At 46.9% G+C, this 27,485-nt stretch overlaps 2 protein-coding genes and 1 pseudogene across 2 annotated transcripts in view; 2 read left to right on the top strand and 1 right to left on the bottom strand.

Moving 5' to 3' along the window:
• Sytl3 (synaptotagmin like 3) overlaps nt 1-25,501 on the top strand; it is a 58,454-nt gene extending 32,953 nt beyond the window's left edge. The window contains exons 7-15 of the mRNA XM_076926683.1: nt 1,512-1,636; nt 4,981-5,115; nt 10,543-10,721; nt 16,081-16,183; nt 20,576-20,746; nt 22,185-22,290; nt 23,130-23,226; nt 23,831-24,036; nt 25,114-25,501. Coding sequence (XP_076782798.1) covers nt 1,512-1,636; nt 4,981-5,115; nt 10,543-10,721; nt 16,081-16,183; nt 20,576-20,746; nt 22,185-22,290; nt 23,130-23,226; nt 23,831-24,036; nt 25,114-25,223 — 1,232 coding nt within the window. The 3' untranslated portion in view covers nt 25,224-25,501. The remainder of the gene's footprint in view (nt 1-1,511; nt 1,637-4,980; nt 5,116-10,542; nt 10,722-16,080; nt 16,184-20,575; nt 20,747-22,184; nt 22,291-23,129; nt 23,227-23,830; nt 24,037-25,113) is intronic.
• On the top strand, nt 14,478-15,235 carry LOC143440065 (large ribosomal subunit protein uL5 pseudogene; annotated as a pseudogene).
• A 118-nt stretch (nt 25,502-25,619) lies between the features above and the next one.
• Nucleotides 25,620-27,485, bottom strand: part of Ezr (ezrin) — a 42,000-nt gene continuing 40,134 nt past the window's right edge. The window contains exons 12-13 of the mRNA XM_076926684.1: nt 26,947-27,198; nt 25,620-26,796 (exon numbers count right to left, since the gene is read on the bottom strand). Coding sequence (XP_076782799.1) covers nt 26,632-26,796; nt 26,947-27,198 — 417 coding nt within the window. The 3' untranslated portion in view covers nt 25,620-26,631. The remainder of the gene's footprint in view (nt 26,797-26,946; nt 27,199-27,485) is intronic.

The following is a 27,485-nucleotide window of genomic DNA, read 5'->3' as shown; positions in this document are numbered from 1 at the left end:
AAGTTACAGTCCTGGACTGAACAGGTACAGTCTCCAGATAGGATAGTGTGGATAGACTGATGACAGACAGACAGTTCCTACCAACATAAGAGATTATAACATTATGTCCTATAATGTTATAATCTCATATATATATATATATATATATATATATATATATATATATATGTTATATATAACATATATATGTATATACATATATATGTTATAACATTATGTCCTACCAGACATAAGAGCCTTCTGTGCCCTTCACATTCCAGGCTGCTACAGATGGCTGTCCTCTCTACCATGTGCTAGTCTTTTCCAGTTGCTGCCATCAACCAATGTTCAGCAGGATGCTTCTGGGTTGTAGACTTGAGAATGCTAGGGTGTTGTGATTCTCAGAAAAGAAGCTAAGAAGTGAGGTTGGCAAACTGGGCATTCTGGGCTCAGGAAGCAGGTCTAAGAAGGGAGACCTCCAAGGCTCTCCAGACAGCTAACAGGCAGCAAAAGCCTGGGGTCTTCCTAGCAATGTCTCCGTGTGTGGACCAGCAGATGCTGGTGGCATGTGGTGCCACATGTTGCTCAGGAGTTCCCAAGGGACCACTGCCAGGAGTTTAGCTGGAACAAGCTATTCCCTAGGTATAGGTCTCAGAGATTTGGTGTAGTTGGTAACTGATCTCACAGGTAATTTTAATACTCATGATTTATCTTAATAAAATGAATGTTGAATAAAATGCAGAGTTAAAAAATAAGGTCACCTGTTTCTTATGTAGTGTCATTTAAAAAAAACTTTAGAATAACATAGGTAATTCAAATCTTCTCTATAGAGAGTATGGCTATGGAGATAGTTGAGGGGGCCTCTGGGAAGGGAGGTGGGATTTAAGGGGGAGTCTGGCTGAAAGCTGGGGCTCTCACTCACTTGGGGTCTCCCCCATCCTTTGTTCCCTGTCATTTTAATGTGTGTCCCAAGACAATTCCCCATCCAGCATAGCCCACAAAAGACAAATGGCTAGATACTGTCATACTGAGAAACCCAAAGCTTAAGTGATCTTTCCAGGGTGTAGTTACTGAAGCAACTATTGGGCCACCTCAAATCTTACTGCCTTCCAATAGTCACAAGAGAAAGTAGTTTGTCAACACTCTCTGTCAGGAACCCCTAAAAAGCCAGCTGCTTGTGTGTGGACAGGCAGTTGATTATACAGATGGCTTGGGATGCAGGGAGCTGGGTGGGAGGTTCCCTTTCAACCCACCCTGACAATGGCTGCCCATGAGCACATGACCAGTGTGGACCTTTGAAGGGTCCAACCTTTCTTCTTCCTCTGACATACGGTCACCCTTGGTGCCCTTTGCCCTTTGTTCTGCTGTGGATCTGCCACATGGATCTGCCGCCCTTGCCTAGTCATTTTATTTTTTTGGGGGGGGGGAGCTGTCAGGGCCCTAGGATTTATGGATGGTGGGGAACCTCAAAAACGGGATCCTTCTGGTTTTGGCAAAGCTTGTTGCTCTCGACTGTCACTCTTGTCTCCTAGAGCTCTCCAAGTCTCAGAATGACATGACCTCTGAGAAGCATCTTCTGGCCATGGATCCCAGGCAGTGTGTGGGCTACACAGAGAGGCGGAGCCAGTCAGACACGGCCGTCAATGTCACATCCAGGGTAGGTGCTGAGGCAACTGACTATACTCATGCCATCTTTCCTGAGTGTTCTGGCCTGTCTTTTTCTGCATTTACTTTTCTTTTGATAGAAAACCTTAATCAGCCAGGAAAACCTAATTATATATAGTGTGTATTCAGACACACCCGACTAAAGGAGGCACAGAATTTAAGATCCAGATCAGATGCAATAAGCTTGTGCCTATATTCCCAGTTAGTGAGGAGGTTTGCCTGAATTGAGGGGTTGGAAGCAACCTGAGAAACAATGTGAGACAATTCCCCCCTGGAAAAAAAGAAAAAGAACGATTCAAGATCAATGTAGAGAATTGTTCATATCTGGGGTAGGCTTTAACCTGACCCAAGCTCCCGAGGCCACCTCTCTCTGGTTTCAGTGCCACACCAAAAGCACGCCTTACATGCAGGCTGACCTGCTATTTTCTGGGGTCTGCAAGTCTCTTCTCATGATTAGGAGGCCTTCTTACTTCTGCTCAAGACAAAGAACCTCTGGTTAGGCTCTGCCTGGGCCTCTGGTGGAAAGAAAAACAAACTCTGCACATGCACGGACAAGTGGGAAGGTTGCTCCTGCCCTGTGATCTAAAGCAAGAGGGCTCACTGGGGAAGGAGAGCTGCAAGGAAAGCCACCGCTCTGCTTTCTGCCTTGTGGGTTATGCCAAAAGCAGGGGCACTGAACTCCAGATAATGCCTGGGTTCCAATCCAGCCCAGTGACCTGTTGGCAGGCCAATGCTGTTGATCTGCTGAGCTCTACAGGACCCATGTCCCTCCTCTATGACTGTGGGCTCCATCCAAGATGTCCCCAGACTGTCTTTTTTTTTTTTTTTTTTTTTTTTTTTTTTTTTTTTTTTTTAGACAGTGGTGAGCTTAACTCTCCTTCCTTCTAGAACATACTCTACAGCAGTGGCTGTCAACCTGTGAGACTCGACCCCTTTGGCAAAGCTCTATCTCCAAAAATAAGTCATGATTTGTAGCAGGAGCAAAATTACAGTTATGGAATAGCAACAAAAATAACTTTATAGTTGGGGTCACCACAGCATGAGGAACTGTATTAAAGGGTTGCAGCATTAGGAAGGGTGAGAACCCCCGATCTAGAGATCTCACATCCTACCTCTGTCTGCTGCCTTCCCCCTGAGCCCAGGATGCCTCTTGGTAAAAAAGAAAATGGTATGATCTCGTGTTTGCCCAGCATGGAGTCCTGTATGCAGCCAGTGAGAAACTGCAGCCTCTAACTTGCCATCTAAGTCTCCCAGAGAGAGTCTCTAAGCTTGAGCATTTGTTACGATGTGCTAGACTCTGTACCCAGAGCTTTACGTGACTGTCAAGCCTACAAAAATGGGTATTAACTACAGCCCCGTTTCACACTGAGAGACACGGAGGCCTAGAGAGGTCAGGGCTTCTGCCTGGAGATGAGGATGCTGTGCCTAAACTGGTCTCATCTTGGTTTGGAGCCTAAGCTCTGGAATAACTACTCCTGGTGTAAGTTGTGACTGAAGGAGAGTCATTAGGCTTTTGGAATGCAGACTCCCACATCATGGAGTCCTCCCTGGGAATGAGATTCAGAGGCTCTGGGGCATCTCTGCTGAGCTTCTGGGTGATAAGGGGTGGCAGGGGCTGGCGCTTTTCCGATGACTTGTGTCTCTAATATTTGAAATGTACTCAGCAGGGCTTTTGAAATTCCCAAGTGCAAACAAGTATTGGCTCACAGTGGCATCCCTGGAGCCAACCTCTTTTCTTCAGGTGGCAGATGGGGGCTAGCATAAGGTCTATTTCCAAAGCACTTTGTCCTGGGCAGATGGCGCCTCCGTTCCCTAGTTTATCACAGGCTTGCTCCCGTGACCATGATCAAAACCCTGAACTTTACTCAGAGGCCACACATCCAGCAGCTCATAGGGAGGGAAAGACAGTGCTAGGAGTAGAACCTGGGCTTAGATGTTGCTTATGTCTTAAGCTGCTTCAGTTTCCCCTGTGAGGATAAGTGAAAGCCTGAAGAAGTGGTACTCAAGGGAAGGGACCAAGATGCACGACACTTAGCAGTCAGATCAAGCTGGTCTGATGGTGGCACTGACTGAAGGCTAACCACAAGCCAGGCATTGTCCCCTGTAGAGAGGCCACGTTGATATTTAATGTCATCTTTAAAGCAGCTCTGTAAAATCTGTCTCCATTAAAGATGACATTGGATAGCGAGGCTGCAGAGTACAATGTGGTCAGAAGGAGCAGGCCAATGTTTCAGCGCCTCCCCCAGCCCCTGCCCCATGTGGGGTATCCCAAGTTCCCCCAGGCCTCACTCTTGACCTTCTGAATGTAGGTGTCACGTGACATCCTTGGCTTGTCCCTCCCCTGCTGCATAAGCCTGTGGACTAGAAGCCTCCCAGGCACTCCCAGCCCAGAGGCTGGCTGCTGAGTTGTGAGAGTTGAGGGACCCAAGCAAGAAAGTGCAGGGGTGGCTGTGGACAGACAGCCTGCCGTGTAGACACCACTGCACCGATGTCCTCTGTGATCACACACTCAGCATGGAACAACCAGAGACCAGCTTAGCCATTTTATTTTACTTCCGTAGCTTCAACTGAAATTATCCCTTGAGGTTAGGGGTTAGCACTAAGAAGACCAGCTGTATCATTACAGAAGAAATATCAGTCACTAGCAAACTAGAAGCCTCCCAGGCACTCCCAGCCCAGAGGCTGGCTGCTGAGTTGTGAGAGTTGAGGGACCCAAGCAAGAAAGTGCAGGGGTGGCTGTGGACAGACAGCCTGCCGTGTAGACACCACTGCACCGATGTCCTCTGTGATCACACACTCAGCATGGAACAACCAGAGACCAGCTTAGCCATTTTATTTTACTTCCGTAGCTTCAACTGAAATTATCCCTTGAGGTTAGGGGTTAGCACTAAGAAGACCAGCTGTATCATTACAGAAGAAATATCAGTCACTAGCAAAAGAAACAAAGAATAGATACAATTTGAAGATGCATGTTTTTCTCCTTATGTGTACATTAGAATTAAAATTGTTTATCAGTGTGAATACTATATTTTACATGATTGCCTATCATGATCATTATTAAAGGCAGAATTTAAACTCCTTTAATACTTTTGTATTCCAAAACAGCCCACCTGTCAAATGCTTACAACGATCCCCAATGACTCTGCCTCAGGGCCCTGCTGGTGTATAGGTGTGTAAATTCATCCAAACATGTGTTTCCTGACTTCCCCCGCTAGAAGGTTGTGTCTAAGAGACAGCAGTTCACATATGCAGGCTGGGCTTGCCTGCAGGCTGGGCTTGTTGAACTCTCAGTCAGATGGGGATGAGGCCTATGATGTTTGTGTTTGCTCTCTCCAGAAGGCCAGCACACCCGATATTCTGAAAGCATTCCATCAACAAGATCCCAAACACCCTCCCAGCCCTGATTTGAAGCAAGACACTCCCCCGTCCAGTCCGACACACAGCGCTGTCTTCTCTGGAGGCTTAAGACATGTGAGTCTTGTCCCAATACTGTTTCTATAAGATGTGTGTTTATCAAGATATTGGGGCCTAAAGAAGTAGCTCAGGAGCAGAGCACAGGCATGCATACCCCACAAGTCTGTGCTGTATCCCCAGCACCAGGGAAGGAAACCAACCAAACCAGATCCAGCTAGCTTAGAAGACAAGGTGTGGTGTATTGAATGCAAATGGCCACCATAGGCTCATATGTTTGAATGCTTGGTCCTCTGTTGGTAGAACTGTTTGGGAAGGATTGGGAGGTGTGGCCTGGCCAGAGGAGTGTCACTGGCTTAAACCTTGAGGTTTCAAAAAACCCATGCTATTCCCAGTTAATTTGTTCTGCCTCATGCTTGTGGATGAGACATAAGCTCTCAGCTACTGCTCCAGCACTCTGCCTGCCTGCCTCCTGCCTGCCTGCCTGCCTGCCTCCTGCCATACTCCCCAGTAATGATGGTTGTGAACTTACCCTCTGAAACTGCAAGGCCCCTATACACATTCTTCCATAAGTTGTCTTGGTCATGGTGCTATCAATAGATACGTGTCTAAGACTCAAGGGAAGGACTAGACTGTTGTCTTGTGGTCAGAGGGTCAGAGTGGAGCTTGGAGGTGATTTTCGGTTAGGTTTGGGGTTAGGAAAAGCCTGAGGACATGTTGAGGCTGTCTTTTCACCTTTTTAAAAAATATCATCTTGTTGAGAACATCTTTATATCTTCAGAAAGTAATCGATTAACTGTGCAGGTTTGTTTTTGTCAACTTGATACAAAGTGGAGTCATCTGAAAAGAGGGAGCCTCAATTGAGGAACTGCCTCCATCAGATTGGCCCATGGACAAGTTTGTTGGGCATTTTCTTGGTAAATGACCAAAGGAAGGCCCAGTCCTTTGTGGGTGGTGTCACTGATGGTTGGGTAGTCCCGGGTTGTGTCAGAAAGCAAGCTGAGCAAACCACCAGGCAGTGTACCTCTGTGATCTCAGCTTCAGTTCCTGTCTCCTGGTTCCTGCCTTAAGCTCCTGCCCTGGCCCCTTCCTGATGGACTGTGGACTATAAGCTGAAATAAACTCTCTGCTCCCTAAGCTGCTTTAGGTTATAGATTTTATCACAGCAGCAGAAAGCAAACCAGAACAGTAACAAAACAATGGTGTGTGTTAAAGAAAAGTTATAATAAAGTGTTTTGTTTTGAGATAGAGTCTCTGTATATGGCTCTGGTTGGCCTGGAACTAACTGTATAGGCCACACTGTCCTGGTACTCACAGAGATCTCCCTCCCTCTACCTTCCAAGTGCTGGGATTAAAGGTGTGTGCCACCACCCCCAGTGGAAGCATTTTAATGGTCCCCTTTATCAAGATTTTCTTCTGTGGGTATTCCTGTGGTTTGTATCTTCATGAGCTGTAAAGATAGTGCCCCATCTTGTCTAGAAGCTTTAGTAAAAAGTTTTCTTTCGTGTTTTCATCTGTCCCCTGCCTAGCCATTTGGTAAAATGCACAGGGCAAGGCTAGTTTTATGTGGCTATTTATTCAATATGGTATCCCCTGTAAAAAGACTGTCGTTCCTCTAAAGACTTGGTCCTTTTGGGGTCTTACTGAGCATGCTCCCTGTTCTGGACTCGGTTCTCCCTGGTCACTAGGTCTGTCCTCATGCCCAGAGAACCTTGCTTTGTTTATAAGTTTGGAGGTGTAAGTCTTCAAGTTTTATTCTTCCTTTTCAAGATGGCTTCATAATGTTTAAAATCTGTTCAGTTTCTAGACAGGGATCAACTATTCTAGATTCTAGATTCTGGACGGGATCACCTATTCACTCATGTACTAAACAAAACCAAATGCCTAGAAATTTGCTGAGGGAACATGAGGCCTCAGTCAACAGTAACTTTGATCTGTTCTGTGTTGCTATCTCAAAGCACCACTGACTTGGTAATTTAAAAATGATAGAAATGTATGGCTCCAGAAGGTGGGATGCCAAGAGCAAAGCAGTGGCAGATTCAGCCTGTTAAGGGACTGCTTCCAGCTTCATCACGAGCCTTCCAAGCTGTGTTCTCACCCCAGTGGAAGCTCCACATTTATCATATCCTTAGCATCTTCTTTTTTTTTTTTTTTTTTTTTTTTGGTTTTTCGAGACAGGGTTTCTCTGAGTAGTCCCGGCTGTCCTGAAACTCACTCTGTAGACCAGGCTGGCCTCGAACTCAGAAATCCACCTGCCTCTGCCTCCCAAGTGCTGGGATTATAGGCGTGCGCCACCACCGCCCGGCCCTTAGCATCTTCTAAGTAAGATGTACTTCACTTTCCTGCCTTTCACCAGCTATTCATTAGAATGTAATTCCCAAGCTCCCTGGGCTGTGTCTGTCACTCAAGTGACCCTTGGTAAATACCAGATTATATGTCAGCTATCATGCTCTCTGAAAGCCTGCACTGATAGCTTCTCATCCCATACATTGTCATGTGACCCTGTGGTGGGCACTGCTAGTACATATTACAACTCAGCAACCTGAAAGCCCAGGGCTCAGATGGTTTACCAGAGTCCTACAGGGGGCTTCAGGACTTGAGGCCAACTAGCCCAGGAATATCAGATAGGACCCACAGGCTTGTTGAGCTCTTGTATGAAGTGGTTTCTTACTTGCACTGTTCTTGTTTCTTCTCTCCCTATAGCTAACCCCTGCCTGGAAAACTTTTGAGAGGTTTCTAAGGTTGGGCAGAGGACATGGTTCAGTGGGTAAAACTTATACCCCTGATGGCCAGAGTTCAAATCCCCGGAGCCCTATAAAAGCCAGGTGCTGTGGCATGTGTCCACAATCCCAACACCCCTACAGTGAGATGGGAGGTGGAGACAGGAGACTACCCTAAAGCTCAGGCCCAGCTAGCCTGGTTTAAATAAGGCAGAAGGTGAGGACCGACACCCACAGTTGTCCTCTTGACTCTCACATGTGTGCAGTGGCATGTGTGCCTTCACATGAACACACATCTATACATATAAACATTATACAAGAAAGTGAATTTTAGAAGGTGTTTTAGGAAGAGTTGGGGCCGCTACACTGAGGAGGGAGCCAATGTGTTAGGCCTTTTATTTTTAGAGAATAGTTTCTTTTGGCTTAAACTCAATAAGACACTCCTCTCTCAACCCTTCTGATTTTTTCCCCTGGTGTGTACCCTTCAAATTTATGATGGTGAGATTAGATTGTTGTCTCAACAAAACATCTTTTAAACCAAAGCTGTGTTTGCCTAAAGGATTCAAACTTCCATCAGGCAAATAACCACTTTGTTATTTCTTGTCCAAAGATGTTTTCCACCCTTTCAGGGAGGATTCACAACTCTGAGACATAGGGGGTTGGGCTAGAAAAGGCTTATGAGATCTCCACTTACACACAGAGATGGGCAACAAATAGAGACAATTAATTACCCAACCTCCCAAGTAGTGGAATCAGGGCAAAATTAAAGCAAAATGTTATTTTGGGATGATGTTAATAATATCTAAAATTTTCAAAGCAGGAGCCCAGACCGGCAGGCATCTGAAAACATGGTGAACAGAGATGGCAGCAGCTTCCCTGGGGTGCAGTTGGAGATGTACAAATATATTCAAAAGCCTTGAGGTGTCTTCTCCTGGCTTCTGCCCTAGGACCTTGTGCTTGCTGGACACACCCCTTACCTCGGCATTTCACTCCTAGCTCTGCCGGTTCTCTTGAGAAACTTAATAGACAGGAAATAATTTTAAAGAGTGCCCTGAATGTTGCCCCAAATGTGCACCTCTAGATGTCCAGGACAGTGTTGCTTATAATTGTCTTAGTTTTGGAAATTTGGTAGCAGCCAAACAGAAAACAGGCTATGGTTCCTAAGCACATAAAACCCTTTGAACTGTGTGAACACTAAAATAAGGTAGAATATTTTGAAGGGGCTGACAGTAGCTATCTAATAAAACCATAAGGAAAAACGAAGTTGACTGGCAGGTGGTTTTGAAGCAGCCTGTGTTCAATAGGAAAAGGAAGGACTAATACGAGGAGGGAAATTGCTGGAGACCACACAGCCAGCGGGGCTCAGGCTGGGGTGAAAGTCTGCCTGTCACCCACTAACCTACTTTGTAGTACTTTCCCATGTGTTGTGGGTTATTGGAATTTATAAATTAAAAAAAAAAAAACCATACCCATAATTTTTCTAGATTTTCTGCCTTTGTGAGGTGGGCAGGCTCTGGGCTCTGCTTGTGGTTATAGTGGATGAAATCATGGCCTGTGGGGTTGGGGGTGGTCCCTAGCAAGTGAGATCCATGACCACTGGCGTGTGGGTGTTCTTTGCTCTGATGAGAGTTGGCTTTTGTCTCTAAGACGGACAGTGCCAGGGACACTCACAGGAATCAGGCAGCCAATCTGCATTGCTCTGTTGGGCCAGAACCTTTAGGTGGGCTCGATTCGCTGCTCAGGGCTTGCAGCCTCTGTTCTGGGGAAAACAGAACTGAGCCCCAGACAAGGCCCCGGTGTGAGTATCAGCAGCCACCTCCAAAGAACTTTGTGCAGAGGGCAAAGTACTTCTCCTCCTGGGCCGATTTCCTAGGCAAAGGGCCCCTTGGGGTTTTTTCCCAGGCCTGGGCATAGAACCCAGGGCCTTGTGCTTCTGCTAAAGCCTAGGCAAGCGCTTCGTTGCTGAGCTGCAGCTGCAGTACAGATGTTGTGACAACTAGAATTCTTTAGCTCTGCGGTTGCTCCACGCCTTCCTTCTCCTCGCTTCTTTTACAACCTCTCTCCATATCTCCCCAGTCTCTGTTCTTAACTCTCGCTCATTCTCGCCGCCACACTGTCCTGCGTGTCCTTGAACGTATACCGTTTTAAAGTTGTTTTCTATTCTGGCAGTCACATGGTCAGACAGCATTTTTCTGCATTCTGACTATAGTCTTGGCTTTAGTTAATTCAGGTTCCAGGACCTTTGAGACGGTTTGGTTTGATTTTTTATCACTTTCTGCTGGTTCTCGCTGTCTGCTATAGGCTTTCTTGGGTTCTTCTCAGAGAGCTTTACAGTATAGAGGAGCCAGTTGGGTACTAGAAGGAGAAATTATTGAGGCTTCACTGTTTCTATAATGTCAACATGCTGAGAGGGACTGCTCACAAATTAAGTATATTTAATTTAAGCAGTCAAGTATATTTAATAGTGATAAGATGACTCAATCTTTGAGGTACAGGCATGCTCAGGTACGTACACACCTTCACGGGCCATTTAAGCTTAGACTGTTCTAATATTAGACGGTAATTTCATTTTTATTTTAGGTGCCCGTAAAATTTAAATATAATTTATCATTAGCTCTGCCCAGTCCACCGACGTAAGACATTTCATGGAGTTGTCTTCAAAACTCTGAGATCAGTATTATCTTTCTCTGTTCGTCATGAAAGCGGAACTGTAACCTATGTGTTAACTGTGAAGTAATGTATTATGTCCGTCCACCATTGATTTCAGGGAAGCTTAGTGAGTATCAGCAGCACCTGCACGGAGATGGGGAATTTTGACAATGCTAATGTCACTGGAGAAATAGAGTTTGCCATTCATTACTGCATCAAAAGCCATTCTTTAGAGATATGCATCAAGACCTGTAAGAATCTCGCCTATGGAGAAGAAAAGAAGAGAAAGTGCAACCCGTAAGTTGTTGCAGTTTGTTTGTTTGTTTGTTTGTTTTTTAATTGAAATTTTGGCATCAGACAGTGGTGGTACTTCAATAGGACTTTTGCTCATGCAAGGGTAAAGATTGGTCAATATAGCATCAGAATCTGGCTTTGCGGACATTAGCATACATGGGAATTTGGATGCGGGTCTTAGGACTTTACTGATTTGAAGAAATGCATGACTCTTATAAGGACAACATTTAACTGGGGCTGGCTTACAGGTTCAGAGATTCAGTCCATTATCATCAAGGCGGGAGCATGGCAGCATCCAGGCAGGCATGGTGCAGGAGGAGCTGAGAGTTCTACATCTTCACCTGAAGGCTGCTAGCAGAATACTGACTTCCCGGCAACTAGGACAAGGGTCTTAAGCCCACACCCACAGTGACACAACTCCAACAAGGCCACACCTCCTAACAGTGCCACTCCCTGGGCCAAGCATAAACAAACTACCACAAATGCTCAAGGGAGAGGGGGAGGGAGGGGAAGGGAGGAGGGAGGGAGAGGGAGAGGGAGAGGGAGAGACTGACTGATCAAGATGGAATTGACACTTCTTTTGGAAACTCAAAGCCTGCCCCAGGGACACACCTCCTCCAACAGAGCCACACCTCCTAATCCTTTCCAAACAGGGTCACCAACTGGGGACAAAGTATTCAAACATGTGAGCCTATCTCATTCAAAACCCCAGGACAGAGGGTATTGGACCCCATAGAACTGGAGTTACTGTGTAGGTGCTGGGAACTGAGCTCAGCTCCTCTGTGAAGCAGCAAGTGTTGTTAACCCCCGAGCTGTCTCCTCAGTCCCTCATAAAAGAATTTTTTAGAATCTCCCCACTGACATAAAGGGAAATGTCATTATTATCGAAAGGTGAGAACTAGCAGAGAAAAGCAAAGGTTCTTTCTGTTCATGTCGTTGGGCTGTGGCTTGGTTTGGTTTTGTTGTTTGCGTGTGTGTGTGTGTGTGTGTGTGTGTGTGTGTGTGCGCGCGCGCACATAGATTGATGCAGGGCCTCATGTGTACAAAACATATTCTCTTTCGCTGAACTTCTATTCAGTTCATCCCCAGCCCTTTGGTTTTTTTTGTGCATGCTGGGCACATACTCCACTGATGAGCTAGTCTAGACCTCAGCCCTATTTAAAACACTATTTAAAATAGACTGAATTCCTTGTTTAAATTAGGGAAAGCTCTGCATCTGATATATATATGTATATACATATACATATATATATATACATATATATATATATATATATTTATTTATTTATTATTTATACAAGTACACTGTAGCTGTCTTCAGACACACCAGAAGAGGGCATCAGATCCCATAACAGATAGTTGTGAGCCACCATGTGATTGCTGGGAGTTGAACTCAGGACCTTTGGAAGAGCAGTCAGTGCTCTTAACCACTGAGCCATCTCTCCAGCTCTGTTATATATATATTTTACATGACCTATTCCAGCTATTACTTCTAGGTTATTTGTGATGACTTTTCATGGAGACAATTTGGTGTGATAAATTTTCTGAGCCTTTTCTTTTTCAAGATTGATTTCTTTACATATGAGTGATCTATCTGCATGTACGCCTGCATGCCAGAAGAGGGCATCAGATCCCATTATGCATGGTTATGAGCCACCATGTGGGTGCTGGGAATTGGACTCAGGATCCAAATGCAACGTGTGTGTGTGTGTGTGTGTGTTACACTTAGATCTTCTCAGAAGTAGTAGAATTATTTTTCTGGTATGGCTTAAGGCAAGGAGTTTTCTCCTCTCAATTGTTTTAATTACTAGCTTGCAAGTGATGGTAGGAAAAGCAATGAATTGATGAGCTAATCAAACTCCATTCTGAAGCCTTCAATAGATCCTCAGTCTTGCCTATCCCTCAAAATACAAATTTATATAGTGATTACAATTTTTCATAATGATCCCCTTATCACCTGGTGTCAGCTTCTGTTCCTTTGTGGGCCCCATAGCCCCAGGGATCTGGAATAATCTTGGTTCTAAAATACCCCCTGACTTTCACACTTCAAAATTTGAGGTATTTAGTCAAAGCAATGTTTATATTTACAAAGGAGAAATTAACCTTTAAATGCTTTAAAAAAAAAAATGGGGCTGGAGAAATAGCTCAGAGATTAAGAGCACTGACTGCTCTTCCAGAAGTCCTGAGTTCAATTTCCAGCAACTACATGGTGGCTCACAACCATCTGTAATGGGATCCAATGCCCTCTTCTGCAGTGTCTGAAGACAGCTACAGTGTTATCATACACATTAGATAGATAGACCTAAAAAATACCTGAGAAAGAGCAAATTAATTTTAAGGATAGGAAATGTACAGGTAACAGAAAAAATAAATCAAAAGCCAAATGTAAGCTTTTTGTAAAGGTTAGTGATATTGGAAAACATGTAGCTAATCTATCAAGATAAAGAGAAATACTAATATCAGGAATGAAACCAAATAGTTCTTTGAGTTTTGTTCTGTTTTATTTGCTGACTTGTTTGTTTCTCAAGACACAGTTCCTCTGTGTAACAGCCCTGGCTATTTGGGACTTGCTTTGTAGACCAAGCTGGCCTTGAACTCACAGATATCTGCCTGCCTCTGCCTTCCAAGTGCTAAGATTAAAGGCACCATGCTACCAAGCCTGGCTTCTAAATAGTTCCTTTTATTTTAAAGAGATTGAATTTGACCTGATCTATTAAAACTGACAGCATTCTTATGGGCTGGGGATGTAGCCTAGTTGAAAATGCTTATTAGCATAAACCCTGCCATTTCTAGTTTTGTGTCCTTTGCATGTATGTGTCAGCAATATAGACTTATTTATAATAACAAAAACTAAGACATGAAGAATCTTAAGAGGCTAAAGAGTCGTGGTAACTAATACAGTATGTGGATAACTAACATAGTAACGACATGCAGGAAAATGAAGGACCAGGCCAGGTCAGCTGTGGTGATGAGTCTCAGTGTGCCGACAAAAGCAAGTCACAGAATTGTGTAGATGAACAGTTCTACTTCCACAGATTAAAAGCAGGATCCTTAGTTGGGAAGTTCAGTCTTTGAGGTCCCTGGGTTTCCATTCTCCTCCTCAGTTCTGAGGGCTCAAGGGTGACAGTGGATGGAGGTGGAAAGAGGGGTCCCAGCATGTACTTGGAACATCTGGTTCTGCACTCATCATCAAACAGTGGATGAAGAATTGAGACTGATTCTAGAAGCAGGGCTTGAGAGAGCAAGGGCAAGGAGCTTTACCTGTAGTCATAAGGATATCCCAGAAGGTTACACGCTGAACGCCTGGCCAAAGCTGTGGGAATCAGAAGTTACTCACACAGTGTAGGGGGATATTTAGAACTCAGTGCCTGATCCAGCTTGTTCCCCGGGCAGCCACCAAGTTCTCGCTGCTCCTCGGCTCTGACCAGGGCTCCGGCTAGCTAGATGCGCAGGCCCTAGCACCCAGGAGATGCCAGCACGGGGGATGGCTCTGCCAGTATCCTCACAGTATCTGGTAGAATTGAGACTCTTAAAGCTTAATGATTATCTAAAGGATTTATATATTTAGAAATGCTCAGTCAACAAGATGCCCACACAATCAGAGTTGTTACCCAATATCTAGCCTTTCAATAGAAGTTGCTACCCAGGACAGTTTTCAACCCATCTGTGGTTCTCCATGGCCGATAGCCTCCTTCTCCTCCTCCCCTTCCTCTCTTTCTCCCCTCCCCTTTCTCTCTTTTTCTCCCAGCTCCACCTCCTCTTCTACTACCTAATCATGGAGCTCCATTGCGAATACAATGTAGCAGAATAAGTATCCTGCCATAACACAGCACTTGGCCTATAGGGGGTGTCTCAGTCAGCAAACAACTCTGCAAGCTTTGGGACCTGAGTTTGGATCCCCAACATCTATGTAAAAAGCTGTGTGTGGGCACTCTCTCTTCCTGTTCTCCACCATGGCGCAAGATCAAGGTGAAAAGAACCCCATGCGGGAACTTCGCATCCGCAAGCTCTGCCTCAATATCTGTGTTGGGGAGAGCGGAGACAGACTGACCCGGGCAGCCAAGGTGTTGGAGCAACTCACAGGCCAGACCCCTGTGTTCTCCAAAGCTAGGTACACTGTCAGGTCCTTTGGCATCCGGAGAAATGAGAAGATTGCTGTTCACTGCACAGTCCGCGGAGCCAAGGCAGAGGAGATTCTGGAGAAAGGCCTGAAGGTGCGGGAATACGAGTTACGAAAAAATAACTTCTCAGATACTGGAAACTTTGGTTTTGGAATTCAGGAACACATTGACCTGGGCATCAAATATGACCCAAGCAAATACGGCCTGGACTTCTATGTGGTGCTGGGTAGGCCAGGTTTCAGCATCGCAGACAAGAAGCGCAGAACAGGCTGCATTGGGGCCAAACACAGAATCAGCAAAGAGGAGGCCATGCGCTGGTTCCAGCAGAAGTATGATGGGATCATCCTTCCTGGAAAATAAATTTTATCCAAAGAAACAATAAAATTTTCTCAGAAATGCAAAAAAAAAAAAAAAAAAAAAAAAAAAAAAAAAAAAGCTGTGTGTGTTGGTGTATATCTGCAATCCTATGGATAAAGAAGTAGAGACGGGAAGAGCTCTGGGGCTTGCAAACAAGTCTAGAGACCCAATGGTGGTGGTGGTGGTGGTGGTGGTGGTGATAATGATGGTAGTTATGTTGATGTGGTGACGATGATGATGGAGATGGTGATGGCAATAGTTATGGTGATGTGGTGATGATGGTGATGATGGTGATGGTGACAATGATGGTGATGATGATGATGATAGCAAGCAATGTTAAGGACAATTAAGAAAGACATTAGACATTGTTATGGTTTATATATGCTTGGCCCAGGGAGTGGCACTATTAGGAGGTGTGGCCTTGTTGGAGTAGGTGTGCCCTTGTGGATGTATGCGTTAAGACCCTCATCCTAGCTGCCTAGAAGTCAGTCTTCCACTAGCAAACTTCAGATGAAGATGTAGAACTCTCAGCTCCTCCTGCACCATGCCTGCCTGGATGCTGCCATGTTCTCACCTTGATGATAATGAACTGAACCTCTGAACCTGTAAGCCAGCCCCAATTAAATGTTGTCCTTATAAGAGTTGCCTTGGTCATGGTGTCTGTTCACAGCAGTAAAACCCTAACTAAGACACACACACACACACACACACACACACACACACACACACACACACACACGTTAGAATGCACTAAACCTTGTCCATCAACTCAAGGTCCAGCAGGGAAGCAGGGCAGAGGATCCACTGATGCTGCATTCTGCTCCCCTGAACTCTGTCCTCCCCATGCTGAGGTCTCCCTTTGTCTTTCTGCCTCTTCCCACTAGGTATGTCAAGACCTACCTGCTGCCTGACAGATCCTCCCAGGGAAAACGCAAGACACGAGTCCAAAAGAACACTCTGGACCCGACTTTTGAGGAAACCTTGAAGGTATGGGCCAGGCGGGGAAAACATTCCTGAGTGCTCCCCACCCCAGGCTGGGCCTAGCTAGGGTCAGAGTCCAGCATGCCTCTTTGTAAGGCTTGAGTCAGTTACATAGAACTGCAGTCACCTATGGTTCAATCAGTGCCCAGCTGACAGGAGGTAGATGTCAGCCTTTGGACTCTGCTGGATTCCAAAAAAGCTTTGGATTAATGATTTCTAAGAAAACGCACGTCTCAAGCTAACAAGCAGGCACAGGGTGACTTGAAAGATTGGTTTGTCTTGTAACATTTGCCTGAATATCAGAACAGTGTTCTCGAGCAGAGGATTCTGGGAATGAAGCTTCTGGGTTTCAGTCTTCACAGAAGTGCCTTTTTATTGGAATAGATGGAAGCCACAGGTTTCTTTTCTTTCTTTCTTTTCTTAATGAGAAATATGTCCTTTTTATAAAAGAACAAATAGACCAGGGAGATGTCTCAGTAGGTTAAAGTCTTCAGCAGCCACATAAAGCCAGGTGTGTGCCATTTGCTATGATCTCGGTGTTTTACAGCAAGATGCGAGGTGGAGACAGGGTCCCTAGAAGCAGGCAGGCCAGCTAGCCTGGAGACACCGTGGCAAGACAAGAGAGACCCCATCTCAGATGAGGCAGAGGGTGAAGATCAGGGATGAGACTTTTCCTGACCTTCATGGGCATCCCCCCATCTCAGATGAGGCAGAGGGTGAAGATCAGGGATGAGACTTTTCCTGACCTTCATGGGCATCCCAGCAAGTGCCTGGACCTTGATGTACTCACTTCATGTGTAGACACATGTCCTACACACACATACCTTACAGATGTCATTTAGACACATTTTATACATATCACACATGCACAAAGACAAAAATTATGAAGGAATCATTTGAATTTTTATTTTCTGTGCTTTTAAGAAGCAGGTTTATGCTTTAGCAGAGCCAGAGCCTCAGAATCTCATCTGAAGCCGAGGAAGTCCCACCATGGGCTGAGGCTGCTCCAACCGTGGGCAGCTTGGACCTAAGGAAACCCCAGCCAGGACTGGCAGCTCCAAAGTCCTGCTGTCTGGCACCATCAAAGGAAGAGGGCTTTGTCTGCCTTTCTTGGCAAGTAGTGGCAGTCAGGGGCCATATGGGGGCTGGAACAGCGCCTTGAATTCATTAAATAATAATAATAATAGCCATTGTTTTGTGGTCTCCGCTCTGGCCAGATGCTTCATGTACACATTGAGGGTAGTATTAGAATCTTCACTTGCCAACGGGAAATTAGATTTGGGGAGTTAGCAGGAACTCACAATGGAGAAGCTGTCCTGGAAAGGTCCATGGGGGTAGGAATCCCATGTTTTGTTTTTAAATTGCAGACACTGACTCAGCAGGTGTGGGCAGGGCCCAAAATGCCCTGTTCCCACACACTTCAGTCTGCTGGCCACCCACATGCAAATCACCGCCTGCAGGCTGATTGCTCTCTGGGAGACTTTTGAAAATATGTGCCGCCCGGTACATACTAGGTTGATATTGAAATAATCATCATAAGCCTAACAAGGTATTTTGTGTAAAACTAAGGCCCAAGAAATTAGACAGCAACTATTGTAGATAAGTATTTGATTATGTAATTCAACTTTTAAAAGTCTTACCTGCTTTATTTAAATTGCACGCAAGATCTCAAAGAAGCCACAATTATAGTCTGTTAGAAATATTTTATGGTCTTTGGCAATCTTTTAGATCAATATGAAAGGATAATGTCTTTAATTTAATCTTACAGTGTTCTAACACAGACTAAACTTATTCTTGAAGAAATTCCTGCAGTCAGGCATGGTAGTGCCCGCCTTTAATCTCCCAGCACAAGGGAGACAGAGGCAGACGGATCTTTCTGAGTTCAAGACCAGCCTGCTGTTCATTGTGAGTTCCAAGTCAGTCTTTTAAAAAAGTGATAGGAACCTGTACTTTACTTCATCTGGGTTTGGCATCTAGGGGGTTTGTAAAACCAAGGAAAGACGGCAGTGAGAACCTCCCCTGTGTGTAGGCCAACAGCCATCCTACCCTGATTACCCCCATCTAGTCCTAAGTGTGTAGACCAAGGTTGAGGCTTGGTCCAGAGAGATGGCTGAGCTGGTAGGTGCCTGCCGCACAAGCATGAGGACCCAGCACCTATGTAAAAAGACAGTTGTGACACATGTGTATAGCCTCCGTGCTTGGGAACAGAAGCAGGAGGATCCCTGGAGCTCATTGGTCAGCCAGCCCAGCCAATCAGCATTAGGCTAAGCTGAGAGATCCCGTCTCAAAAGAGAAAACGGAGAACAATTGAGGAAGACACTTAATGTCAATCTCTGGCCTCCATATGCACATACACCTACACAATACATACTGTAACACACAGACATGTGATATACATTATACACTACAGGTCACACACACTGCACACCTACACAAATACATCCAAAAACACAAAGTTGAGCCTCTAAAATTCAGTTGTCACAGTTTTCTGAACAAAATGTTTCTTGGGGGCTACTCTGGGTTCCAGGGAGGTTTCTATTCCCTGTGAGACTCTCTCTCTGAATGAGAATCTGAGGGGAACAGACATAGTAGATTTGGGTGTTTCGTCCTTGTCTGCTCTCGTTCTCTGACGATGTCAGACCCCATAGTCTACAGCAGCTCCAGGCCGCTGGTGTGGGCTTTGGAGAGCACAATGGAAGCTAGTTCTTGTCTGACCAGTAAGTTAGGCTACTGGAGGAGAGAAGTCCTGTTCATCAGATAGGGGTGAGCAACCATCAAGGTCCAGGAAATGCCTCAGTGTCTCAGGGAGTCCAACAAGTGGCTGCAGAGTGAGTGCTTAAGGAATGGCCCTCAGGCGACACTGTGGCCCCATTCCACCATGGCCCCGTAGCTAGTGCTTCTTGGAATAGTTTCTCACAAGGCAGCAAGCACAGCCCTGCAGAGGTGGCAGGATGAGTTAGCAGAATGATATGGTTGGTTGGTTGACAGAGAGAGAGATGGAGCAGGGAGCCTGCACGTGGGGGGCAGAGACAACTGACTTCTGTGAGTCTGAGGCTAGCCTGGTCTACATAGTGAGTTCCAGGCCAGCCAGAGTTACACAGTGAGATCGCCAAGGGTTGTGGAATAGAAACATGGCTTAAGAGTGATTAGACCCATATAGCCTCATAGACCCCAGAGAGAAGGCCAGCCAGAAGGGCAGGGTGGGGGTGGCTGGTACCTATTACTACCACCTCCCTCTGTCTGCAAAAGCAGACAGTGTTCTAGTTCCAGTCTTCCTCCCATCTTGTCCCTCAAAGGGAAAGAAAGGTACAGAGAGTGGAAAAGAGGCCACAAAACCCAACTGGAGAGAGTGCACGTGTACCCACACCATGCCACAACCCTAGAGTAGGCAGTATGATGCAAAGGTCAACTGTGAGAGGTCAGGGCTGGACGTATGGGTGGCAGTGCCACCCACCACTGATAGCTTCCAGGCTGAGGGCCACACCCTCCTTCAATGAAGGATTCATGGTCTTGGCTTCACTTGTACCTGTGGAGGCCAAAGACACATAGTACAAGACCAGGGCCCAGCAGCCTGCCCTGTATTCATTATCAGAGAAAGTACAATGTGCAGACTGAAATCTAGGTTCTCAGAGGCTGAGGAGGAGTGTTCCATGTGGTGGCACAGCCTGCAGAAGGGCCCTGTGTCACCTACAGTCCTGATCTCTCTTCCCACCTTCCACTCACATACATTTCTATCCAAGATAAACATAACTGCAGGCATGAAAGCTCATTCATTCATTCATTCATTCATTCATCCATTTGTTTATTTTATTGTGGTACTGAGGATGGATTTGTTTGTTAGCTTGTTTGCTTATTTATTTTTACTGTGGTACTGGGGACAGATCGCAGGACATGATGCATGTCACACCTATCTTTTATATCCAATTATGGTCCCACTGCATTTTTAGAAATCAAGTCTGAGCTTGAGTATTTTGGGCTAATACTGGCTTGGTATAGGGTGGCCCCGTGGAAGGGCAAATCCTGCGTTGACACAGTTCTTGGTTCCATTTCCAGCAGTCTTGAGCTAGGCTGAGACCTTCATCCTGGCCACGTTCTGAGAAATAGGACAAGGTGTCCGTGGGAATAGGGGTGGGAGGGGCTGAGAACTAGGCTCTGTTTGTGTGTGTGTGTGTGTGTGTGTGTGTGTGTGTGTGTGTGTGTGTAGCGGTGGGGAGGGTCACAAGGCACTTGGCATGCAGGCAAAGAGGTCTTCTGTCTTGACCACTGGATCCAAGCGGCTTGGCTCACCCTGACGACACCTGGGCTCTGGCTGCCGCCGAGTCTCAGGGCTCAGCCTGTGCAGGCCTGAGGGTGGGTCTAGGAGACTTGGCTATAACAACCTTGTCCTTGCATCTGCAGTATCAAGTGGACCTTGCCCAGCTGGTGACCCGGAGGCTTCAGGTCTCTGTGTGGCACCTAGGTACTCTTGCCCGGAGGGTGTTCCTTGGAGAAGTGATCCTTCCTCTGGCCACATGGGACTTTGAGGACAGTGCGGCACAGAATGCCAGATGGTATCCTCTTCGGGCCAAGGTGTGTGTCTTTTTGTTACTTTTTTGTGGCTGTGAGAAAACACCTTGATCAGAAACAACTCATGGAAGTGTTTATTGTGACTGACTCCACAGGGCTAGTCCACCATGGAGCTATTCATGCAGGGACAAGAAATTTGGAGATCACATCTCAGGGGCACACGGAAAGCAGAGCAGGCAAGCTAGATGTGGGCTGAGGGTTCAAACTCTTATAGAGCACCTCAAGTGACACTCTTCATCCTCAAACAAGGCTCCACATCCCCAAAGTTCTGTAACCTCCTCAAACTGTACCACCAACTGAAGACCAAGTGTTCAAATTCCTGAATTGATGGAGTGACATTTTTCACTCAAAATACCACAGGGGCTGGGCGTGCCCAGTCACCATGAACTCACTCATGTTCTTGAGAATAAGCCCCTTCCCACCCCACTGGTAGCATGAACCTGGCTAGTACATCCTTGGGTACCTGACTCAGCCTCCTTTGGTGAAGGAGCTAGCAGCAAAATGCCAAGCTAAAGCCACTCTACCGGATGCCAGCTGAGAGTAGCATCCTGTCACTGAACAGGGAATGTCCACAGGCCTGCCACAGGGCTCCACCACTGAGGCATTCAGGGGCTGGTACTTGGTTCCTAGACCTTGTGGGTCCCTGTCCCAGTTGGCACCCAAGAACCTGTGGGATGCTTCAGTGCAGATGGTAGCTGGCCCGTGCGGGCTTCCAGGAGTCCTGGAAGCTTGCTGAGAGCTTCTGAGAGCAGCTTCTCACTTCTGGTAGTGGCAGACATGACTTTCCCTCCCGGTTCCCTCCTGGTAGGTGTCTCCACAGCTGAGGTGGAAGGTCCATCAGACTCAGGATCATCCCCTCTCTGGGCTTCTCATTCACTTTCTGACAAAAATCACTCATGACCAGAGAAGCCATTTCTGTGGACTGAATGGTGTCTCCACAGGGGCTAGACATCCATGGCTTATAGAGCTACGGTTCAGGCACAGCCTGAAGCGCTTTCTTCCTCGGTGCCTGAGGGAGGGAGACATTGGCATGGAAGGGTAGCTCCAACCCTTCTGACTGAGAGCAAGCTGGTAGATGAGACCTTGATTGTCCTCAAGTCTGTTTACTTTTTGTGAGTCTGTCTCTGAGGTTCAGTAAAACCCCCACAGGTTTATGCCCACTGCTGTCCAGACTTCCTGGAGGCATGCTATTCCCAGTGGCTTCCGATGTTCTGAGGGAGTGGATTGCTCCTCCCATCCTGAGGGGCTGAGGGTGGCAGGATGCCAGTGTAGGTAGAAGACCAGCCCACCAAGCATGTCCTTTTCACCCTCAGGCCTTGAGAGGCCTTGTGGGGGATGGGACATTTGTGGACGGAGTTGGGACAAAATGCACAGTACAGTTGGGTGGTTCTGAGGAACAACGAGAAGGCTCCTGCTTCTGACCTCTGCCTCTTACCCTCAGGCTGAGAAACATGAAGAGAATATTCCTCAGAATAATGGAGAACTTGCTGTTCGTGCCAAACTGGTCCTTCCCGCAGGGCCAAGAAAGCTCCAGGAGGCCCAAGAAGGTTGGTGACCCCCAGCCCCGTGAGCACCTGTATCTGTCACTGTCCCCAAAGCCTGGGGGGCAGTTTGAAGTAGACATAAGATTTCCCACTGCCCACTGATCCCACACATCAGAACTCCTGACTTGAGGGGAACATGGATGAGCGAACAGGCAAGGCCTCCAGTGCACACACCTCATCCTTTTTAACATGTAGACTGGCCAGCCTCCAGTGCCCCTGTTGATCAAAGGGGACACTGCAAAAGCATGCATCTAGAGGTCAACATGGCTCTTCAGGAACCAAGAGAGTTTCTAAGGGCACTAGGGGCTGGAGACTCAGAGAGATTGGGGTGGAGTGAGCCAAGGGCATGGATGACTTCCAGGTATTTAACTTAGATAATGCAAGGTCTGTGCACGCTATGAGGTTGGAGGACACAGAGGGCTCAGAATGACAAAGGGTGGAGTGGTGGCCTTGACAGGAATAGGACATTCTGATCCAGAGCTCCAAGAGCCAGGAACACACCAGAACAGCAGGTTATTGCTCCCTTCTCAAACCTCGAGCTAGTAGTCAGCTTGCAGGAGCGCCCTGCCTTTTGGTTTCCCATGTCCTCTGTGTAATTGCCACCTTCCTGGCATTTTTACATGTCCTTCCCTCCTGTCTGCATGCCAGCCCTAAAGGCAGTGTGTGGTGGGCAAAGCCAACGAAGCCGTGAGAGAAGCGAGAAGCGAGCCTCTTCTGAGAGCTTTCCTAAGGCTTGGAGGCTATGGCTCTGCAGGGAGCTACTCACGGTTTTCTGTTGATTCTGCACACACACACACACATAAATAGGCTCAACACGAGTTCTGACTTTGCTTCCCGAACAGGTCAGCTAGCGCTTAATGGTCAACTGTGTTTGGTTGTGTTGGGGGCCAAGAATTTACCGGTGAGGTCAGATGGCACCTTAAACTCATTTGTTAAGGGGTAAGTATCAGATGTGTTGGTGAGTGTGTATGGAACATGGCCCTAAACCTGTAGGAAACAGCGAAAGGATAGGTCATTTGGATTCATCTTATTTTAGCTTTCCTACGAAAATCTAATATGGGGCGGGGGGGGGGGGGTGATGGCTCCATGGACAAAAGCACTTGCTTTTGTCAAGTGGAACCAACCACACAGCAGAGGGAGAAAACCAGCTCCTGCTGGTTATTCTGTGACCAACATGTGTGTGACATGTGTACTAGGTCTTATGTGCGCACGTACACAGAATTATAAACAGATTATAAAACGTAAAGAGACTAAAATGGAGCATAGCACATTTTTAAGAACCAGAACTTCCAAGAAGTGCGATTTGCTTCTAAGGTTTGGCTGGGAATAACACACTTTGACCGGAAACCCAGACCTCATCACTTCTCGAAACAGCAGCCATCAGTTTTGAAATCTGTTACCATTTCCCTAGCTCGGCACCTCCTCTTGCATTAGGCATCAGATGGCCACTCTTCTGCTATTCGTAGTCGCCACAGGCACACTAGTGTCCCCAAAAGACAACACTAATAATCAGTGAGGACCATATGCCGGTTTCCCTCTTCAGCTGTCTCACCCTGCCAGACCAACAAAAGCTGCGTGTGAAGTCCCCAGTGCTGAAGAAGCAGGCTTGTCCCCAGTGGAAACACTCCTTCGTGTTCAATGGCGTGAGCACGTCTCAGCTCAGACAGTCCACCTTGGAGCTGACGGTCTGGGACCAGGCCATCTTTGGTATGAGTGACCGTCTACTGGGGGAAGCCAGGCTTGGTTCAAGTAAGTCTGTTCGCGTTTTTTGTGGGTCTGTCTCTGAGGTTCAGTGAAAAACCACAGGTTTATGCCCTTAGTGATTTCCCAACATGGATACCTATTTCTGAAGGGGAAACGATTTAGCTGGCTTTGAAACTGCCCTGTCCCGTCTTAATGGGAATCCCCAAGCCGAGGTCTAACTCTGCAAGAAAGTGATAATACAGCCAAGTATTTCAGCAATTTCAATCAGATCTGGATCAGCTAAAGAAACAAAAGCTTTCAGGCTTCACACCAGGCAAGGGACAGTGTTTACTTTTGTTCCCCCTGTCAATCTTAAGAGGATTATTTTGTAAGGAAAATATCTTAACCCAGACAAGCATACATATGGAAGGGCATCATCACGGGACAGACAAAGGCGCCATTTATTATTGCTCACGGGGAGGTTGCTGGCGTCCTATGGACAGCCTCCTACTGAGAGTGGGCAGGTTTGGTTCTCAGCAGGGCCCTACACAGTCTAAGACCTCCCCTGCACTGGTCTCCTCAAGACTGCCAGCTGAGAATTACTAAACAAGGCTTGTGGTTGCATTCCTTAGAATGCAAATGTTTGCTAATCAAATCTTTCCTGGGGATGTGTGTGTGTGTGTGTGTGGGGGGGGCGAACAGGACCCTCAGACCACCTCCAGTCTCAGAATTAACTTCTGCGACTCCCACTGGGAAGAAGTGAATGCCGGGTCCACCTCCTTTCAATTGAAAGCAGCAATTCTCAACCTTCCTGTGATCCTGTAACACAGTTCCTCATGTTGTGGTGGTCCCAACCATATTTTATTGCTACTTCGTAACAGTAATTTTGCTAGTGTTATGAAATGGAGTCTTAGGCAGCCCTGTGAAAAGGCCATTGGGGGGTCCTGACCCACAGGTTGAGAACCACTGACTTAGAGCACGGACACCTAGGCTTTGGGGGTGATGCCACCTGTGCAGGGGTGAGGTGTCTCTCAGGAAGTCTCAAATTGAGGGGGAGAACAGGCTTCTTCTGGGTACTTGCTTCTTTACAAGCAAGGGAGCACAGGGCAATCTCACTCCCTCCCACCTACGGTCTCATTGCAGAGGGAAGTACTGTGGGCTGTACCGACTCGTGTTCTCAGTCCAAGCTTCAGTGGCAAAAAGTCCTGTCCAGCCCCAACTTATGGACAGACATGACCCTCGTCCTGCACTGAGGTGACGCCCTCAAAGGTCAACAGGAAGTGAGATCCTGGCAGAAATCAGATGCACCAGATCACCAATAGCCAGCCAACTACAGTTATGTGTGTGGTTAGGACACATAATTACTGCTACCCTGGTGGTGGTGGTGGTGGGGGAGGCTACTGTCCGACAGATGTGGAAATGTTCTGAGTTCAATAAATCAGAACAGTGTCCTTAACTCCTGGCATTTATTAACAACAAAATTTAAGCTTTGTTATGTGTTTCAGAGGAAAATAAAAGTAAGGTGAATGTTGTCTGCCTCCCAGTAAAGTGGGGCCCGGGAAGACACCTTTCTGATTAGTATGCTTCAGGAATCCTGCAGGCAAGTCCCAGAGGTCCCCCCCCCAAACCCCCATGCAATCAGACTCAAGGCCTTGGAGAGCTTTTATTGTGTGTAAATCTGGTGCAGAGTCGCCTGCACAGGACATCACAACTGAAAAAGGACAGTCCGGCGCAAGGAAGGAAGACAAACTGAAAACAGGAACAAGTTGCTCACAATAAAGAAACCGGAGTCCCTTCAGGGCTGGAATCTGAATGCTCTCAGTGTGTATTCGATAAGAAACTGACAGGAAATTGAAGTATGCATTTTATATGCACAAAACCACCAATATTTTTCTTTGCACAGCGGTGATTACTGCAGTCATTGGTTTCCCAGCTGCCCCTGTGTCAGATCAAGTGTCGATTACATGGTTCTTAATGTTGAATTCTTTTATTCTGTAAAAGGTAACAAAATATACAGAACAAAACTTTCCCTTTTTTAAACTAATGTTACAAACCCATATTATATATAAATACTATCCTCTATAGCAGATCATTAGGTATGTAAGTCCAGCAGTGTTTGCTAACAGGTAGGCATGAAAATTTTGTGTCGGAGAGTCCTGTACCGTATACTCTTAAGGACTGCCGGAGACTCTGCCAGCAGCCTGGAGGAAGGAGACTGTGTGGGGGCGTGCTTTAAGACTCAAATTTCAAAATCATTTTCACCCCTCAACACACAGAGATGGATCCTTCATAGAAATCAAGAACAAAGTCGATTTTAGCTCATTGTAAAACTAGAGAAAAGTATGGCACCCGTGTGTGAGCCACAGTGCTGTCCCCAGCGACACTGAATCTCGTGTCATGCGGGCCAGCCATCTGAATCCCTGCTCCAAACAGGAAGAGATTCAGTAACTGTCATACAGATCTGGCCTGTTTGGCACTATGTGATACAATTGGAAGTAACCAGGGAGGATTCCACTGGGCCTTGGGGCAGAATGTCAGCCCGGTAACTGCTCTTTAAGGGACTGGAACACGGCAAGGGGGTTTCTAGACTTAGTACCAAAGAGCTGAGTGTGACACCTGCCTGCTGCGAGGTGCCCTCTGCCCTTGGTCCCGGACTGGCTTTTACATGGCCTCGAACTCATCGATGCGCTGCTTGGTGTTGCCCTGCCTGATCTGCCGCAGCGTCTTATACTTGTCCCGGCCTTGCCGCATGTTCTCGTTGTGGATGATGTCATTATGGGTCCTCTTATTCTCGTCCCGGGCCTGGGACAGCTCGTTGCTCAGCGTCTGAAACAGGAAGCAAGTTATCTGTTATTGACCTGCCTGCCCACGTGAGGTCATGGCTTCCCTCCTTGTGGACCAGCAGGGAGATGAGGATTGAGGATAGGTTAGGTTAGGGCAGGAGAAGGTGCTAGGGTCGGAGCCCTGCCCGCTCACCAGCAGCTGCCGCTGCACACGCTCATTCTTCTCTGCCTCTGTGATCCGCTTCTCTTCGTTGCGGTCATCCAGGATGCCTTCACTGGAGAGCTCGGCGCTGTAGCCCATGGGCTCTGCTCCCTCGTCCTGCAGTCCCTCCTGCACGTGGTAATTCACGGGCTCATACACTGGGGGTGGTGGGGGTGGGGGAGCCGTCATCACCAGGTGCAGCTCTTCCTTGGTCTTCACCAGGTCGTCCTGGGCTTCTTTAGCCTTTGGAGAGGAGAACACTAGTTAAGCGAGGACTCTTTTGCACAGCCTGTCATGTAAGAAGTGTCACGGTCTGCTGGCGAGGAGCCTGGGGATTCTGCCTCCCCTTGGCTCTTGGCAAGAGTGACAGCACATACAGTGCAACCAGAAAATCAAGATTCTGGACCCTGGGTGCTCGAGAGCGCCATTTCTCTCTGCCTATAATCCTGGCACACGCTTGTTGGCTGTGTTCTCCAGCTACTGGAAGTGCCACCACTTGGAGTAAGTCTGTGCATGTATCTCGTTCTCAG

The sequence above is a fragment of the Arvicanthis niloticus genome, chromosome 28 (assembly GCF_011762505.2).
Source record: "Arvicanthis niloticus isolate mArvNil1 chromosome 28, mArvNil1.pat.X, whole genome shotgun sequence".
Taxonomy (NCBI): Eukaryota; Metazoa; Chordata; class Mammalia; order Rodentia; family Muridae; genus Arvicanthis; species Arvicanthis niloticus.
This window is presented reverse-complemented; position numbering and strand designations above follow the sequence as displayed.